Source organism: Camellia sinensis, chromosome 10, assembly GCF_055761805.1.
Source record: "Camellia sinensis isolate YWXY chromosome 10, ASM5576180v1, whole genome shotgun sequence".
Lineage (NCBI taxonomy): Eukaryota > Viridiplantae > Streptophyta > Magnoliopsida > Ericales > Theaceae > Camellia > Camellia sinensis.
Window position 1 is genome coordinate 147874383 of NC_138970.1, and position 18326 is coordinate 147892708.

Genomic DNA, 18326 nt, shown 5'->3' on the forward strand with positions numbered 1-18326 from the left:
TTGCATCCTCAATCAACTTCTCTGGTGCACATGCCAACTTTATTACCTCATCTTTTATTTCTTCTTTTTCATTGAGTTCGACTAGATCTCCTTCTTTTGCAATCTCATAACCATCATAATAATCAAGAGATGACAGTTCCGTCATTAGAAGCTCTTGGCTAACTTCAACGTTTTTCTCTTGCTTCACCTCTTCATCGTCTTCTTCAGACTTCTTGATCAAAGTAATTCCAATGACCTCTCTTTCATCAATTTCAACGTTCTCACCATTGTTGACATCAACTTGATTTTCTACTTCAATTGAATGTCTATTTGGGTCTTCAAAATTTTGAAACATTGAGGTACTCAAAATCTTTTCTTTTTCAATGTGTGGTTGAGCGTGATAAATTTGTTGACCTACAAGACTTGATTGACCCAAACTTGGCAAAACCGTAGTCATGTTCCTCAAATAATCTGTATCCACAATTCCATAATAATTATTGAATTGCGAAGAATATTGTGAATCAAAATTACCTTGGAACAATTGTTTTGATTCAAGCTTTCTTTGATATTGTAGATACAATATTTTTCCATGATTTGTTTGAAGGAATCTAGAACTCATCAACTTCTTCATCTTATGCCACGTCCTAATAGGTTGTTTATATTGTTGCCTTCGATCATACTGCAATTGTTTCCACCATGTAAAAACATAACCTTGTAACTTACATGAGACATATTTGGCTTGCTTTTCTTCAGAGATTTCCATACTCTCAACGAATTTGTCAACTTTGCGAAACCAATAAATAAAATCCTTGGCATGACAAGAAACATTAAAATAGGGAATTTCTGGTGGTACTTGATAATCTGAAAAGTCATGATTGATGCAATTATTGCTATTGAACACATCCCTGAATCTTCGTTGTCGTCATACCGGCTGGTATTCACCATAATCCTTGAATAACTCGTCTTCAGATTCGTCCTCACTATCATATTGATAACAAGAAGATTATCTCAAGATGTTGTGGTTAATAGGCAGGCCTTGGGCAAATCCCATAACTCGGTTCCTATTGACGTTGTGACTAACAGGTTGGCCTTGGGCAAATCTCTTGACTCAAATCCTATTAGATCTTTCTCTATAATCATCGTCAATAGAGCTTGTGTTTCCTCTTTCGATGAATGACATCGAGCCAGGAGAAACCTTGCTCTGATACCACTTGATGCAGCAGAATACACGGGGACTAGCTATCGTTCTAGTAGACGAAAGGGGCTCTCGAATCCACGAGGAAAATAGAACCTTGAATCTACAAGGAAGAGAAAATATCTTAATATTATTGATTGAATGAATAAAAGTTGTATAAAAGTTATCTTTGCCATGAGGCTTACATAGCTATTTATAATAAACTAACCCTAATATTTGTAGGAAAAGTAATTCTAAAATAAAGGGCAAATTACAAACACCTCCCTCGAGATTTGGTGAAAATACAAATTTCCCCCTGAGGTTTGAGAAATTACATCCCCCCCCTGAGGTTTATATTTTCATAACAAATTGCCCTCTGAGATTTTTATTTTTATACAGATTTCCCATTATTTTCCCTAATTTGTTATGAAAATTTGACCCTTAGGGGGCAATTTGTCATTTCTCAAACCTCAGGGGGGAATCTGTATTTTTACCAAACCTCGAGGGGGGGTGTTTGTAATTTGCCCTAAAATAAACTACGAAACTTAAATCAACACAAATTAGAAAACCTAAGAGAATAGGAAACTAGAATTCTAAACTATTTAAAATCCTAATCAAAATCTAATTCTAAAATAATAAAATTAAAAAACCTAATAATTCTGAATTATTTATACTAAATTACAAGAATCCTAATAAAATAATTTATCGAAAATATTAAAACTAAAAAAATTCTTAAAATCTTGTCCTACATCAATAAATCATAATCATTGAGAAAGATTTTAGACATTTTCAATGAGTAACATTATTAATTTATTCAAACTTTTTAAAGACTTAGCTGATTTAATGTAAAATTGGATCAACTTCAATCTACTAAACAATAAAATAAAATAAATAAATAAATTTTAAGGACACTCAGGCCAAAAGTCTATTTCTGAAATTGTTGGGTCAATAGGCCCAAGCTTGAATCTTTTTTTGGTTGAAAGGACATTATTTGTCCAAAAAGATATATATCTGTTCAAAGCTTACATATATGTACATCTGTTCAAATGTCACCTATATGTATACGTGTTACATATCTATCTAACTATCTGTTCAAATCACCACCCCTAGCCACCACCTCTAGCAACTTTTCGGCGACTTTTCAATGCGTGTCCTTATTACAAATATATATATATATATATATATATATTAAACCTTGAACTAAATAACATATGGTTCTACAGGAATGAACTTTTCATCAATTAACCCAAAAGAAATTATTCTCCATAGGCAATTGTAAACGATATAGTTCACACTACTATATAAACAATCTATACATTTGGCAAACAATCATCCAATACTTTTAAATAATTGATCACATCAATTATTTAAAGAAAATGGTAAAACTTCATTTTTAAAATACTAATACTATAATGTGGTGTTTGATTCACTAGAATGAAATTGAATGGATTGAAATGATCATTTGTTATCCTCTATATTGAATGATTATTTTCTCGAAACGGTAAACTACGATTCCATTTGTAGTATTTTTTTTTTTTTTTTTTATTTAATGGACCAAACATAAGAATGACCATTTTTGTAAATCAAGATAACAAAAGAATTAAATTTATGATGCGGAACTAAGAGACCTTCCATGTTCCTCTCTCTCTAAAAACCTCTCTTTTCTTTTTCTGAAAACCTCCATCTCCGGCCTCTTTTTGGGCCGGCTGGCCGCCGCCTTTGGCGATGGCGGTCGGCTGGCCTAGCTTGTTCTTTTCCTTTTCCTTGTCAGTTTTTTTCATTTCAATAAACTTGAGTCCCCCGTTTTCATCCCTCCTTGGTGTGCTTCATTGATACGGGTTAGTGGTTGGTGTGTCCAGGCTTTGTCTTCAGTTTGTCCTCGTCTGCTTGAACCTTGCTGCAGTAGCTGTTTCAGCAGGAGCTTCCAGGTATTTCACTCGAGCGCTTTGGCGAGGTGGAGCTTGAGGGGTGCGATCCAGTTCTGTCCGGTTGTCACTCGAGCGCTTCTCCTCGAGCAAGAGTTTGAGGGGTGAGTTTCTACCTTTGTTTGGAGGTGTCCTAGCTGGTGGTCGGTGCTCAGTGGGCGTGCGGATCCGCGGCATGTGATTGAAGACCTGTTGGTTTTGGTGCTTGGCAGTGGGTATTGGGTGCGAGAAAGAAGAGGACCTGATGTAGCAGAGGAGGTGTAGTTATTTTTTTGTAGGCTGCAGCACAGGTTATGGCGTGGGGATTGGGTGTGAGCAAGAAGAAGATCTGGTGGGAGATGCTATGTGGGTGTCTTCGGCAGTGGGTGTTGTTGTGTAGGCAGTGGGTGTGCAGCCGGGGTGTAGTTCTGTCGGCAGTGGGTGTTGTTCCCGGCGGTGGTTTTTGGAGTCTTCTCGGCAGAGGCATGGCTTGTTGGTGGAGTGGGTAGTAGCTTTGGAGTTGCAGCAGCTTAGAGGTGGCGTGGGCAGCAGCTAGGAGAGGGTGGTTGAAGCTGCAGAGGCATGTCTTGTTCTTGCAGCAGCGTCAGAGGAGTGGACTTGGCAGAGGCGTTGGTGTTGTTCCCGGGGTTGGTTTAGTTATTTTAGTTTAGTTTGGGTGTAGGGTAGTTCATTTAGTTTGTATTGGGTGTTTTAGTGGGTTGAATATGTGGGGATTCATGTATTTTAATTCTCTAGTTAAGTTCTTCTTAACTTTTTTATTTAAAAAATCGAGAGGCTTAGGGGTTGGTTGTATGGATGCGAGTAGCAGTAGTAGGGGTATTTTTATACTTCCGAATCTCTCTCGATGCATCTCATCTTCCTGTACCTTTAATTTCATGCTATTAAATGAAATTTCTCTTTGCTGATCAAAAAAAAAAAAAAAAAAAAAAGAATTAAATTTATTTGAGATCCTATTTTTTAGATAGAATTCAGGAGCTCAAGACCGGCCCTTGCCCAGCTCTTCTCCCAACTGAAAAACTAATTTGAATAGTAGAGAATTAGAGTGTTATTAAACTACACAGGTATTACCCAAGATACAAAATATACTATATATATATATACACTTTTATCAATAATATTAGAGTTGCTATTACAAGGGCAGTTGGTGAAGTAAATAGACCAAGTCGTCTCATTTTAACATTTTCCTTTTTCTTTTCTTTTCTTTTTTTCTTTTCTCTCAAATGGAAATTTGAGAGCGAAAGTGACAGTTGGAGAGGACTTTTTCCATGTCTCTCTATACTATTTCTTGACGTTTCTGCCGAGCAGTTTTTCTAATGGACTTTCTTTAGTGTATTCAGACTTATATCAGTTGAAATTTTGATATCCCTTTTGTGTAGGGAAGAAAAAAGAGCAATTCTTACCCCCCCTAGCAAAAAATGAAGATTGATACCATTAGGGGTTGATTCAGTAGGTAAGTACTCGAATTTCTTTGTTTAATATCTGGGTTTGAGTCAGTGTAATTGTTTAATGAGATTAAACTTAATTGTTCAATGAGGTTAAATTTACTAGCATGCACAGCATATAGTAAAATCTTAGTTTCAGACCCCATGTAAGACCGATAGAATCCCCTATATTTGTTCTAAGACTTCTTATTTATTTTATTTTCTCTTATTATTGACTCTTTTATTGAATTGATTTTGAGAAAAGTTATAATGCAGTTATATTAAAATAAAATAAAAATAAAAAACAACATACAAAATAAGAAAAACAAAAACAACGAAGTCTCAAAAAGCCAAACAAAAAACCTAACGAGGATTACAATTGAATTAATTACTGGTCTTTAAGTGTTAGTTGTTCAGCTTATAGATATTGTAGGTCGAGTATAATTGTCTAATTTAATGTAATTCTTCTCATATTTATAAATTATTTCATATGGTAAAAATAAAAAATATAAAAAAAGGGAAAAATTACTGAACAAAATCTTCTTATTTGATTTGTTAAAGAAATGGAGTGTATATTAATTATAGAATTTCCTAATCATGTGTTATGATTAGGAAATTTTATAATACACACTCTTTTTTAGGGTTTATTACATTTCTTTTCTTTTTTTTTTTTTTTTGATAGAAGGGTTTATTATATGCCTGGTTATGATCTTTTGTAATCTTTAGTTATGAATTATGCGGTGTGTAGTTATGACACATTGGGTTAGGCGTCCAAGTGAAGACTTATGTGTAGCATTACCCGAAAAAATAAGATGGATTTCATTGGCGAATTCATAATATTAAAGGTAAATTACACTGGCTTCTTTTGAGGTTTGAAGAAAATACATTTAGTTTCACAATTTTAGCATAATTATATAGACTTCTTTTTTAGTGATTAAAGAGACTATAACTAATGAAAATTCTGTAAAGACGCAAAAATAAACAAGATAAAATATAAAGTTCAATGTAAAAGAATTAACAATATTAATTTTTCATTCTATATGACTAACGAATTACTGATAAAAAAATAAATTAAATGTTGTGTGAATTAAAACAATAAGGAAGTCTAATGTATTTATACTAAACCTGTAACACATGTTGTATTTTTCCAAACCTCAAATGAGTCAATGTAATTTACCCAAGAAATGAACTTGTAAATCAATTAGGAATCCATTGGACATGTTTAGTGCAACTTATTGTAAACTAAAAATTAATAATCAAGAAACAAAAGGCAAAAACACACATCACACAACTTTTTGATAATCATTATTTTTCAACTTATTTAAACTAATTATGCCTAATTAGCTACAAGCAGGACAACTGGTACAAATTTGAACAAAACATAAATATATATACTCCATCCGTACCAAAATAATAATTCCTTTTGGGGGAATTTAATTTTTTTTATAGTACAATTATTACACTTTAAAAATATTATTTTTTAAAAAATTGCCTTTTGATAATATTTTTTTAGAAATATCGATTGTCATGATTGTACTTTTTGTGCTGTTAATAAATTAAAAAAAAAAGATAAAATAAAAAACTCATATTTTTTTATTCCTTAATTTTTGAAAAGGAACTAATATTTTAAAACAATAAAAAACAAAATAAAAAACTAATATTTTAAAACAAAAAAGAGTATATAAAACTATAGGCAACTTAAATAAACCGCATCAAACCACCATATTGAAGTATTTACTCAGTCGACCATTCTCTTTGATTGTTAAAACTAGTGAGGTGGACCCATTTAAGAGGCTTTTCCCAATATAAGTTTTTTTTACATTGTATTTCCAAAACTAGGCCAACTCCTGACGGAAGTCCAAAACTAAGCTAAAGCGCCATTACTATTCGCGCTTTTACTGTTAGGAGCGCAAAAGTAGATGAACAGGAAAATCGCTATTACAAATAACGACTTTGATTAAGAAGTCGCTGTTACGAATAGCGCTTCTAGCGTTAGTTTTTTTCCCAATAAAAACGCTGTTCTTAACAGCGCTTTTTACACAAAATTTTGTTGCCAAAAAAACGCTATTGCTAATAGTGATTTTAACAAAAATTGTTTGCCAGAAAAAACGCTATTAAGAATAGCGATTTCATTTAAATGAAAACGCTTTTCCAATCAGCGTTTTTAACGTGCTCATATATACGAAGCCCCCCCCTCTCATTTGCATACGTTTCAGACTTAGGTTTTTCGGCCATCTCTCGCTCTCAGCTCACTCTCCATCTCTCAGCCTCTCCATCTCTCACCCTCCTCCATCTCAGCTCGCTCTCAGCTCACTCTCCATCTCTGAGCCTCTCCATCTGTCACCCTCCTCCATCTCAGCTCGCTCTCGCTCTCGCTCTCTGCTCTCGGTCTACTCTCTGTCTCTGCTCTCTCTCTCTCCGTGGTATGACATTAACCCTAATTTTATGTATTTAGTTTTTGTGTTTGTAAATGTGTTGTATTTTTCTGTCAATGTTAGGGTTTTACATGTGAATTATTAAATGTGTTAGGGTTTTTATCATTGTGGTTATGAAATTAGGGTTTGGAGTTTTTGGAAATTAGAAATGCGAATGGTTTTGAATTTGTGGAATTTTTTTGCTTTTGAATTTTTGGATGTTGCTTGTGAATTGAATATGGTTATGAATGTTTATGCTTTGTTAGTGTGGTTGTGGTGATGAAATTAGGGTGTCATTTTATTAGGATGAAATTAGGATGAAATTGTGGTGATGAAATTTAGATTGTTCACATTATTAGGATTGTTCAAATTAGGATGTCATTTTAGGGTTCACATTATTAAGGGTTGTAATGCTTTTGAATTTGTATGCTTTTGAATCATAAATCGGGTTTGGAATTTTTTTAATTTTTTGAATTTTTTAAATAAATCATAAATATGAGAATTGAGAATTGAGAATTGAAATTTGGAATGATGAAATTCGTAAATCATCAATTCATATAATTGATAATTGTTAATGTCATATTATGAAATTCATATAATTGAGAATTGAGAATTGAGAATTGAAATGACGAAATGTTTATATTTTTAAATTTGAAATCAGGAATTAGAATTTTGAAATTATGCTTGTGAATCAAAATGTCTATATTTTGAATATTGAATAAACCAACGTACATTTGTTGAATTGGAAATTGTTTTTTTTTTTTGCTTGTGAAGAGGAATTAAAAGGAAATTAGGGTTTTAAAAGTAATTTTTTTTAATTAAGAATTGCGATTAAAAAATCCGAAATTCATATAATTGATAATTGTTAATGTCATATTATGAAATTCATGTATTTGAGAATTGTTGATTTGAAATTATGAAATGTGTATATTTTGAAATTTGAAATTTGAAATCAGAAAATGGAATTTTGAAATGATGCTTGTGAGTTTTTTTTTTTTTTTGCTTGTTAACAGGAATTAAAAGGAAATTAGGGTTTCAAATTATGGTTTTAAAAGTAATTTTGTTTAATTAAGAGTAAAAATAGTAAAAATTGTAATTCATATAATTCGTAATTGTTAATGTCATATTACGAAATTCATGTAATTGAGAATTGTTGAATTGGAATTATGAAATGTCTATATTTTGAAATTTGAAATCAGAAATTGGAATTTTGAAATTATGCTTGTGAATCAAAATGTCTACATTTTTTGAATCAAATTATGGTTCAGAAATTGTTAATGTCTAATTTCTACAAAATATAATTATTAAACAAAAAAATATTTAATTTTGAATGTATTTGATTAAAAAAATATTTAATTTTCTCTCCATGAAAAGATCATGTTCTCTCAAATAAAAGATCACGTTCTCTGAAATATTTAATTTTGACTCTATTTGATTAAAAAGAAATATTTTTATTGGTTTCTCAAAATATTTAATTTTGACTCTATTTTATTAAAAAGAAATATTTTTATTGGTTTATCAAAATATTTAATTTTGACTCTATTTTATTGAAAAGAAATATTTTTATTGGTTTCTCAAAATATTTAAATTTGACTGTATTTGATTTTAAAAAAAAAAAAATTGGTTTAATTTCGTTTGGTTTATTTCACTATATTTGGGGTCAGGCAGCCAAAATATGATTAAAAAATTTAATGAGCTGAATTTGTAATACATATAATAGTATTCTAGTACAAATTAAAATTTTCTGAGAAAACTGAAGAAAATTTGAAAAAGTTTTTGAAATGGGTATTGAACGAACTGACTTATCGCCTTTTTCACTTTGTGATTGTCCACTACCATTGAAAAGGAAAATCTAAACATTATGTTTTAATAATGTTTATTCATGTTTGTATAATTAGAAGTCATTATTAGAGTAGTTACAATATATGCATGAAAAGAGTAATAAATTATTTTAATTAATAGTCCATAGCAATTTCGTACGTAAGAAGGAAAAAAAAAAATTGGCACTTTGATGGGTAAGCATGTGTTTTGTAATACCAAATAATTGGTACGGATGGCCCGATAGATTCACATAGATAACTATCCAAAATGTAGTCCATACATTTAACCATCAACTTCAATTTAATTATCTCTAATTTTTGGCCATTATAAATTATCTCTGTAATTATTATTATTTTTTTGTATGTGTAAGAAAAAAAAGGAGTAAATAAATTTAATTTTTTTCTTACTTTTCAGAACGATCCAAAATGATCCAACATGGAAACACTTCAAATAATTTTTCAGTTTCTAGTATCCAGGTTTCAACTTTCAGTGGCTCAATAACACCTAGAAAAGTCAGAGGTTTCATCTTGTTAAATTTCTGAGTCAACCCGATAATGTCATTAATTATCGGTTCCACTTGCACTGAAGAAGGCGAAAGAGGTAGTTGTTGTCTCTGTTGTTATCTCATGGACTCGGTTAAAGCTTCTAACATTCTTTCCATTCTGGCATCAAAGGATTCAATCACATCATCACTTCTTGTTCTCTCCATTTGCTATAGGTAAATAGAGCACTAATAAACATAGGCAAATAGCTCGTTTATAGTTTTGACAATGCTCAATTTCATTTCATGTCTAATTGTTTCAGACATGTCGTATAATTTCACATACAATAACACATGCTGATGTAATGCCCCTAATTCTTTCTAGGACATCTTGTAGCTTATATGGACTCATGTGTACGGTATAACTCGTGCTCTGATACCACTCTATCATGACCCAAACCCGCTACTATAGGTATGACCGGCCAGTAATCCTAAGATTACCGAAGGCCACTTAAATAGATTTACAAAATTAGGGGTTGGCGGAAGCAAATATCATAATTATTCTGTCCATAGAGGTGTGCAGACATATATGCATGAAAAGAGTAATAAATTATTTTAATTAATAGTCCATAGCAATTTCGTACGTAAGAAGGGGAAAAAAAAATTGGCACTTTGATGGGTAAGCATGTGTTTTGTAATACCAAATAATTGGTACGGATGGCCCGATAGATTCACATGGATAACTATCCAAAATGTAGTCTGTACATTTAACCATCAACTTCAATTTAATTATCTCTAATTTTTGGCCATTATAAATTATCTCTGTAATTATTTTTTTGTTTTTGTATGTGTAAGAAAAAAAAGGAGTAAATAAATTTAATTTTTTTCTTACTTTTCAGAACGATCCAAAATGATCCAAAATCAGTTTGTTGTTTTAATTTTATAAGAAAGCCTCTATGCCCTCTACAAAATGGACGAGGGTTACTAGTTCACATAGGAAATAACTTTGTCATTAAGGTCCGTAATGGCACAAGTTGGAGCAAATCAAATTAACTTATATTTTCCATAAATCTGAACAATTACATCACCAGGTTAAAAAAATCTCTCTCAATGTTTGCACCCTGTATTTTATATTGTCCAAATCAATCGCGTCACCCTGTACTAAATATCTCTCAACCTATTTTATTTTTCGCCACTAATTCGAAAGAATTAAGACAACAAGTATACTTCTTGTTATGTGTTTTTTAGATTAAGACAATAGAGCAAGGACAACAAAGAACATTCACGTTGAAAAGATAAGAGTCTTCACATAGGAAGTAAATGAGACACAATCTATAACTCCACGTATAGATGAAATCTCAGCTGTTCTGTTATACGAATAAAAATAAGTGAAAAAAATGAGAAAATAAACAGTAATAATCAAGTTGAGACACAAATATATAGTTGACAAAATACAAATTGAATTAATGTTTCACCTCTACAGTTCCTTCAACCCTGGAAAATATAAATTGATAAAAAATTAGAGGGTTGCTTTTATTTGTGGCTTCTGCAAATTTTAATGTTTATTTTACAAGTACAATTCGATATATGTATATTGTTGATATTTTAATATTTATTGTTTCATTGAAGCAAGTATATGGCAACTGTTCCAATTATCTTTTACTGGGGGGGAAACATAATTCGGGATCCCGATGAAGGTGTGTCATATGATGCTGAGCCGAAAGGGATATATATGGTGCAACTTGCCACCACACTTGGCAATTTGGAGGAGATGTTTATGTCCAAGGTCGCAAGTTACGGGGAAACAGTCCGATTGATCTTCAAATGTAGATATCCTTATCGCTAGTGGCAAGCAACCAGCAAATACAAAATATTACCGATAAATGACGATGAGGCGTTGAACACCGTTTTACGTATCGGTGGAAATTTCGAACCACCAAATTGTTTGGAAGTGTACATTCAGAAAGAGGTTGTACAGAATCTTCCGAATATAGCACAGATGGATTCGCATCCGTTCACTACATTGCTGACACATGGGGTTGACACGACAGCATTTCAGTCTCCTATGTATGAATCAAATGAATGTTATGTAGCTGGCTACACACAACAGACATTTCATGGCTATGGTGGAGAATCAAGTTCACATGGTGGATACAAGACTGAATTTCACAATAACACCCAAGATGTGCCCACCTATAGCCATCATACGACTCCAGTTGAAGTTGCTGGTAATATGGCTGAAACGGTTAATTTTGTGCAGTTTGCTGACAGTGACATGTACGGTCCTGATGTCGCCCTAGATAATGATGAGAATGAAATGTGTGATGAAGAAAATTTATTGGGCGGATCAGATGATGATGATGATGAAGAAGATGATGTCGACGCTCCCGTTGATATTCAGAATGCCCCCATTCCACCTAGACCTGAAATCCCTTTCTTTGAAAACATTCACATGGGTGGTGATTTTGACATTAGTAACCGCGATGTCGTTCCCCGTAACCGAATCTGGAATGCTGAAAATCCAGAGTTGGACAAAGGGATGGTTTTCGTTGATAAGAAGCAACTCGTACATGCTGTGAAATTGTACCATGCAACAAATAATCGAGAGTATAAAGTCGTAACCTCCAAGCGAGACGTTTGGGTGTGTGCTTGCAAGCACGACTGTAGATGGTGGTTGCGTGCATCTCTTAGTAAGAGACATGGGCTTTTTGAAATAAAGCAGTATAGGGGTCCTCACCATTGTTTATACCCACGAACGAACAGGGACCACACAAATATTAGCTCCAGTTACATTGCTTCTCATCTTTTGGGACAAGTTGCGGTGAGTATACAAAATAAATGTTTACATTTATATACACATTGTTTATTTAAAGTGTTCACACCAAAATTGTGTCTTTAAAGTGTTCACACCAAAATAATCTGACTCATAGGTATTGTTGTATGCAGAACGAACCTGATATGCCCATTAAAAATGTCATCGAAGACATAAAAAAGTCCATGAACTATACTATACATTATAAGAAGGCGTGGCATGCAAGGGCAAAGGCAATTAGAATGGTATTCGGAGATTGGGATGAATCATATATGATGTTGCCTAAATTCAAGTATGCATTACAAACATCTAATCCTGGCACTATCGTGCAATGGAAGCATAGATATACCGGAAATACAACCATTATGCCCGTCTTCCACTTTGTTTTTTGGTCTTTCAAACCCGTCATCGATGGATTCAGACATTGTAGGCCTGTTATAACCATAAATGGTACATTCTTATACGGGAAATACACTGGTGTGTTGCTTGTAGCAACGATTGTCACCGCCAATGGCAAAGTACTACCGCTTGCATTTGCTGTTGTCGACAAGGAGAGTTTGGAGTCTTGGTCGTTCTTTATTTCAAATATCAAGGAACATATTGTCATGGACCGACAGGGAGTGACTTTGATATCCGATCGAGCTGGGAGTATTTTAGCTGCTGTGAGGCGGCATTGGTTGAATCCCTCGCTCCAATTTGTTGGATATCATCGGCACTGCCTTCGACATGTTTGTAGTAACTTTAACACTACGTTCATAAATAAGGAGCTGAAACAACTTCTATGGAAAGCAGGAAGTGCTCATCAACGACGAAAGTGTAATGGCTACTTACAACAAATACAAGCTATTGACCAAGAAGCCATCACTTGGGTTTACAAGATGAATCCTGAGGAGTGGGCCCTTTCGTATGACGGTGGACATCGCTGGGGGGTATTGACTAGCAATGATGCAGAGTGCTTCAATAGCGTCTTGAAAGGTGCAAGGAACTTACCTATCTCAGCTATGGTTGAATTTACATTTCGGCGGCTTGTAAAATATTTTGACGAGATGGGAGCCCAAGCTGAACTAGATGTACGAAATGAGTTCCAATACCCTAGACAGATGCAAAAAACTATTGAGGATGGCATCGCAAGGGCAAATACTTTCAAGTTGATATCATATGACAGGTTAGTTTGTAATATAAATTAAATTATTGTTATTATGTTGTCAATTTAACTACACCTAAAAACATGAACTTCATTAGTTTCTATTAAAAATTTTTTATAGGCCACGCCGCGTGTTTGAGGTGCAAACATCTTTTCGCCATGGACGAGGTCGCAATACACAAATTGTGCGGATGAATCAACCCACGTGCAGTTGTGGGAAATATGAGATACGACACTATCCATGTTCTCATATGCTCGCTGTAATGTCTGAATGCGGTGACAATCCATTCGAGTACGTTGATCTAGTATATAGGCTTCCTGTATACATGAGGGTTTGGGAAATTAAATTCAATCCAATACCGCATCAAGATTATTGGGCTGATCTGCAGTGGACTTTAATGCCTAATGTACTGCGTCTGCGACAAGTGAAACGGGGTCGTGCATCTATGTCTCGTATTCCGAATGAGATGGACATATCAGATAGGCGTTTGACCGCTCGTTGCAGTGAGTGCCAGCAGACAGGTCATGACAGGCGAACATGTCCGGCGCGACTTGGTCGATGAAGACTATGTAATACTTACATATTGTAATAGATCTTTTTGTAATTCTTTATTTGTAATAGATCATTTTCTTTTCTTTTGTAATTCATTATTTGTAAACGGGGTCATACATTTAATAGAACATTTTTTATTTGTAATAGATCATTTCTGTTGTTTAATTCTTTATATATTGTAATTGTTTTATTTGCTTGACAAAATTTACAACTATCATAGTTTTTATTCTCTACTTCATTGAAAATGTTTATTACAGAATTTTATTTAAAATCACATAGTTCTTCTTTCATTTTAATATTTTAATATTTCGACTGATTCAAGCATTTTGTACATTTAGAATTTATGAATTACATGTACGTAATTTACAAATTTTTTACTTTATTGCAAAACAAAAATTACAAAATCAATAATGAAGTTGTCGAATATGCCATAAATGTAACGAATTTTGTCAAATATGTCAAAATCAATAATGAGGTTATGTCAAATATGCCAAAATCAATAATGAAGTTTTGAAAAAAAAATGATCATTCCATTTTGTTTGTAAATATTGACATACAAAAACTATCCACATGTTATTGGTCATTATTAAGCTTATGTAATTGAGATCGTAAAATGACTTTGTAAAAGATTTTTATATTAGTCCGAAGCATAGATAACGATAGATTATGTTGAATTGCTTATCATATTTAATGGCACATAATATGCAAAATTTTGATTTTAGTTAATTGCTTCCATGTTAATGGCACACAAATTTATACTTTTAAAATAATCGACCACATTTATTTTCCTAGTCGTCATGTACATAATAATTTGAGCTTAATTGATATAGTTAAATTACATGCTCACCAATACAGTTTTTCAAAATGTATTTGTTTTTCAACTGTACAGGCTTCATGGCACATCTACCTGATGAGGTCCCCCTTTTGAGTCATCCACATCGGGCTGACAGTATATGGGAGGACCCGGTATGCAATAACGTTTGTTGGACTTTACGCGTACAATGAAAATACACTGCATTTTGTTTTTGATTTCCTTGATAATGCTATAATTTAAAATACTCATTCTGTTATGCAGGACCAGTCACGCACCGTGGTGGCATGCCGACGGGGAGATTCCGGCCTGTGGGATCGTCCATTGGACCATAGAGTCTTGCAGTGTCTACTACGCGCGGGATTCTATGGTGTATATCGTATAGGCCATATCAGACTGGACCACCCACTCATTACTGCTCTCGTCGAGAGATGGCGCACAGAGACTCATACATTTCATTTCCCGACCGGTGAGGCCACCGTCACATTGCAGGATGTATCTGTCCTATACGGTCTACGGATTGATGGGCGAGCAGTTACTGGACTTGACCCATCATTGACGACGGAGCAGTGGATAGCGCTATGTGCTGAGCTATTGGGAGTAGCACCTACACCTGCAGACTTACAGGCACGTAGAGTGAAGGTGAGGTGGCTGTCGGAGCATTTTCAGGGCGATTTTCCAGATGATGCTGCAGATGAGTTAGTACAGCAGCATGCGCGAGCATATATTCTGTGGCTTATTGGGGGGTACTTCTCCCTGATAAGTCACAGAACCTGCTCAAGCTGATGTATTTGCCACTGTTGAGAGACATTGACGTCATCGGCCAGTACAGCTGGGGCGCCGCGGCTTTGGCATGCTTGTATAGGATGTTATGTCGAGCCACTCAGGTGGGTGTGACTCCGATCGGAGGACCCCTTGTCTTGCTACAGGTTAGTAAGAATTTTATTATATGTCAATTCATATTGTATGGCATATATCAGTATTGTAATTGCGTTCAAACTATTGCAGATTTGGGCGTGGGAGAGATTGATTCGCATTGCCCCGTCTAGGCGGTAACTAGTTGCTCCTGGTGAGGTTCCCATCGGGCAGGGAGACATGCAGATGCCAGTCGGACCTCGAGGTAGCCGGTGGACGGTTGACATGAGCCACGAGGTCGTATCGACCCACGTAGTGGTCGTGTATAGAGACCAGCTTGACCGGATGATAGACGGCGAGTTATCAAATTTAAATACCTAAATTTTAATTGTCATATGGACTGTATATGTTTATGAGCGATTTTTAATAGACTTGTCGTTATTGTAGTTTATCTGGCAGCCTTATGCTGATGTCCTCCAGACGCTCCCAAACTACTGCCGCCTAGGTGAGGATATATGGATGGCGAGAGTACCACTCATTTGTTTTGACGTGATTGAGTGGCATCTCCCTGATCGTGTCCTCCGATAGTTTGGTCGGGTCCAGGCCGTGCCGGATCGGTGTGACACCGAGTGGCGGTTGCATGCGACGGATAGACGTGGCCGAGCCAGCACTGACTGGAGTCAGCATCATATGCGATACATACAGTTGTGGGATGCCCGTCGCGATACTATTGTACAGGCTAACTGGAGCGATGGGGTCCTCCCCTCTCCCGACCCTTACATGTTGTGGTATCGGCGACATACACACCTACTTGTCGGTAATCCGAGCCACCTGTCCGAGGCCGGATATCAGGGAGTTGGGCCTTCTCTCGAGTCATTGGTGAGTAGCGTACTATATCTCCGATAATTGTTAATATCATAATTGATTATTTTCAGTCAACTATAGCCTAATATATCTGATTTTTTTCCAGGTGGTTCGAGCTGGGAGGTCATATCACTTGGCTGAGGACGCCATTTTCAGACGTGATGGACAGCTTGGTCTGCAGGCCCTTGTAGAGATCAGAGAGTTATTGTACGAGGGGATCCAGCATGCCCATCGGGTAGATCGTCTGCATTTTGGGGACTACGGTGTACACAGTGCAGCAGCTGCTCCAGACACATCAGTCCCGTCCACGTCAGTGCCTCCCAGTTCAGCGCCAGCCACAGCAGGTCCTTCGACTTCAGTCACCCCACCACATGATACCCCATACATTTCTCCATATTCCCCACACGTACATCTTACCCAGCATGCTGACCCTGACCCTAATTGGTCACCACCTCGCTTCATGCATGATGTTATTACCCCACCCACCCAGTTACAGCCTACTTTTCTGGGGAGTACTTCGACCGCGCCTCGGTTCATGCATGATGTTGCTACCCTAGCCACCCAGTTACCACCTGCTTTTATGGGGACTACTTCGACCGCGCCCAGGAGTACACATGATGCAGTTCTCACTGACATCTCCCACATTGATGATGAGGCCCATATTGAGCCCCCCCCAGAGCGCGAGGGAGAGGTTATGGCCGTGGGGGACGTCGCGACCGAGGTCGGGGTGCGGGCAGAGGCAGAGGTCGGGGTCCAGCTGCAGATCGTGATACAGTTGCACCAGACGAGGGAGTGGGAGTTTCACAGCTCACAGCAGTATCTGATCTACAGGCACAGGCAGGATCAGGGGCATCAGATGCAGGAGAGGGGTGCCACACTCACACTCACAGGCTCCACAGGCAGTCAGTGGAGGGCCGCATGCAGGGGAGAGAGTGCCAGATATTCAGAGAGTCTACCGTAGGAGACCGAGGAGGGAGATCCACGGTCGGGGTTGTGGGACTGGGGGCAGGTTAGGGCATTAGCGGTTGCGATATGGACTATATAGGTTTTTTTTTTCTTTTTTTGGTTTGTATGTGTCAAATTTGTACAGCTGATGTAAGTGTCATACTTATTTATTCGCAATTATAATTTCACAATTTTTATTCTTATTTATATTGATGAATCACACAAATCTGTTTCACATCTCTACCCCTCTCTCATTATCCGTAATTTAGGAGAACATAAATTACAAACGCGTTTGGTTTGAACAAAACGTGTAAAGAAGCTATAAAAAATATGTTTGTTCAAGGCTAAAAATAATTGAAATATCTCGCTTCATTGATAAGTCATGGATAAGCATTACAAATTGCATGCATTACAGAAATGCCCTGGGCGTTCATCCAAACAATTTCATTCATTATCATCATCATCTGACATCTCAATATCAGATTCATACATAACATCCATGCTCCAGGCGTAGTACTGGTGTGCATCATCCATTAACCCATCTTCGGCACGCTCATTTGCGGTCTTCATTAGTCCGGACCTCTGCAAACGTTGGGTCATGCGATTAACCTCGTCGCGGATACGATGTAATGCCCTTTGCAACAACTGTGGAGTGTCAGTTGGCATACGCATGGCTAACTGGTGAGGAAATTTAAGATTAACTTCACGGCATAGCTCAACGAGAACGTTTGCTCGAGTTTTGCGAAATTCCCACTCAGCTCTCATGGTATTGACGGTGGCACGTGAGTAACGCAAATTTGGATTTAATTGGTATTGAAATTCATCTCCATCTGCAACCCAATAGCGACCCATTGCTGAATATAGATCAACCACCGTATATGTCATGATGATATCGCTAGAAATAGCTGTAAAACTTTTGTTGTGGTATGCTACGATATTTATACCATATATACACATGGTAGCTGTATGTATGCAATTTCCTGTTCGATCACATGCATGCCACTGACCTTATCCAGTGCATACGGCTGTCAGGACTCGACTTTGTGCAGTCATGAACGAATCAACGGCCTGTAGCATCGGCTATTGTGCCGCAGATGCAGTGATGCCTGTGACTTTGTGCATAATTG

At 36.1% G+C, this 18326-nt stretch overlaps 1 protein-coding gene across 1 annotated transcript; it reads left to right on the forward strand.

The window, feature by feature from the left end:
* Positions 1-12890: 12890 nt before the first annotated feature.
* LOC145801748 (uncharacterized) lies at positions 12891-13889 on the forward strand. Its single transcript, XM_082893455.1, has 2 exons — positions 12891-13192; positions 13293-13889. The coding sequence occupies exons 1-2, from the start codon at positions 12906-12908 to the stop codon at positions 13732-13734; spliced, it is 729 nt and encodes a 242-aa protein (XP_082749581.1). The 5' UTR covers positions 12891-12905; the 3' UTR covers positions 13735-13889.
* Positions 13890-18326: the final 4437 nt, after the last annotated feature.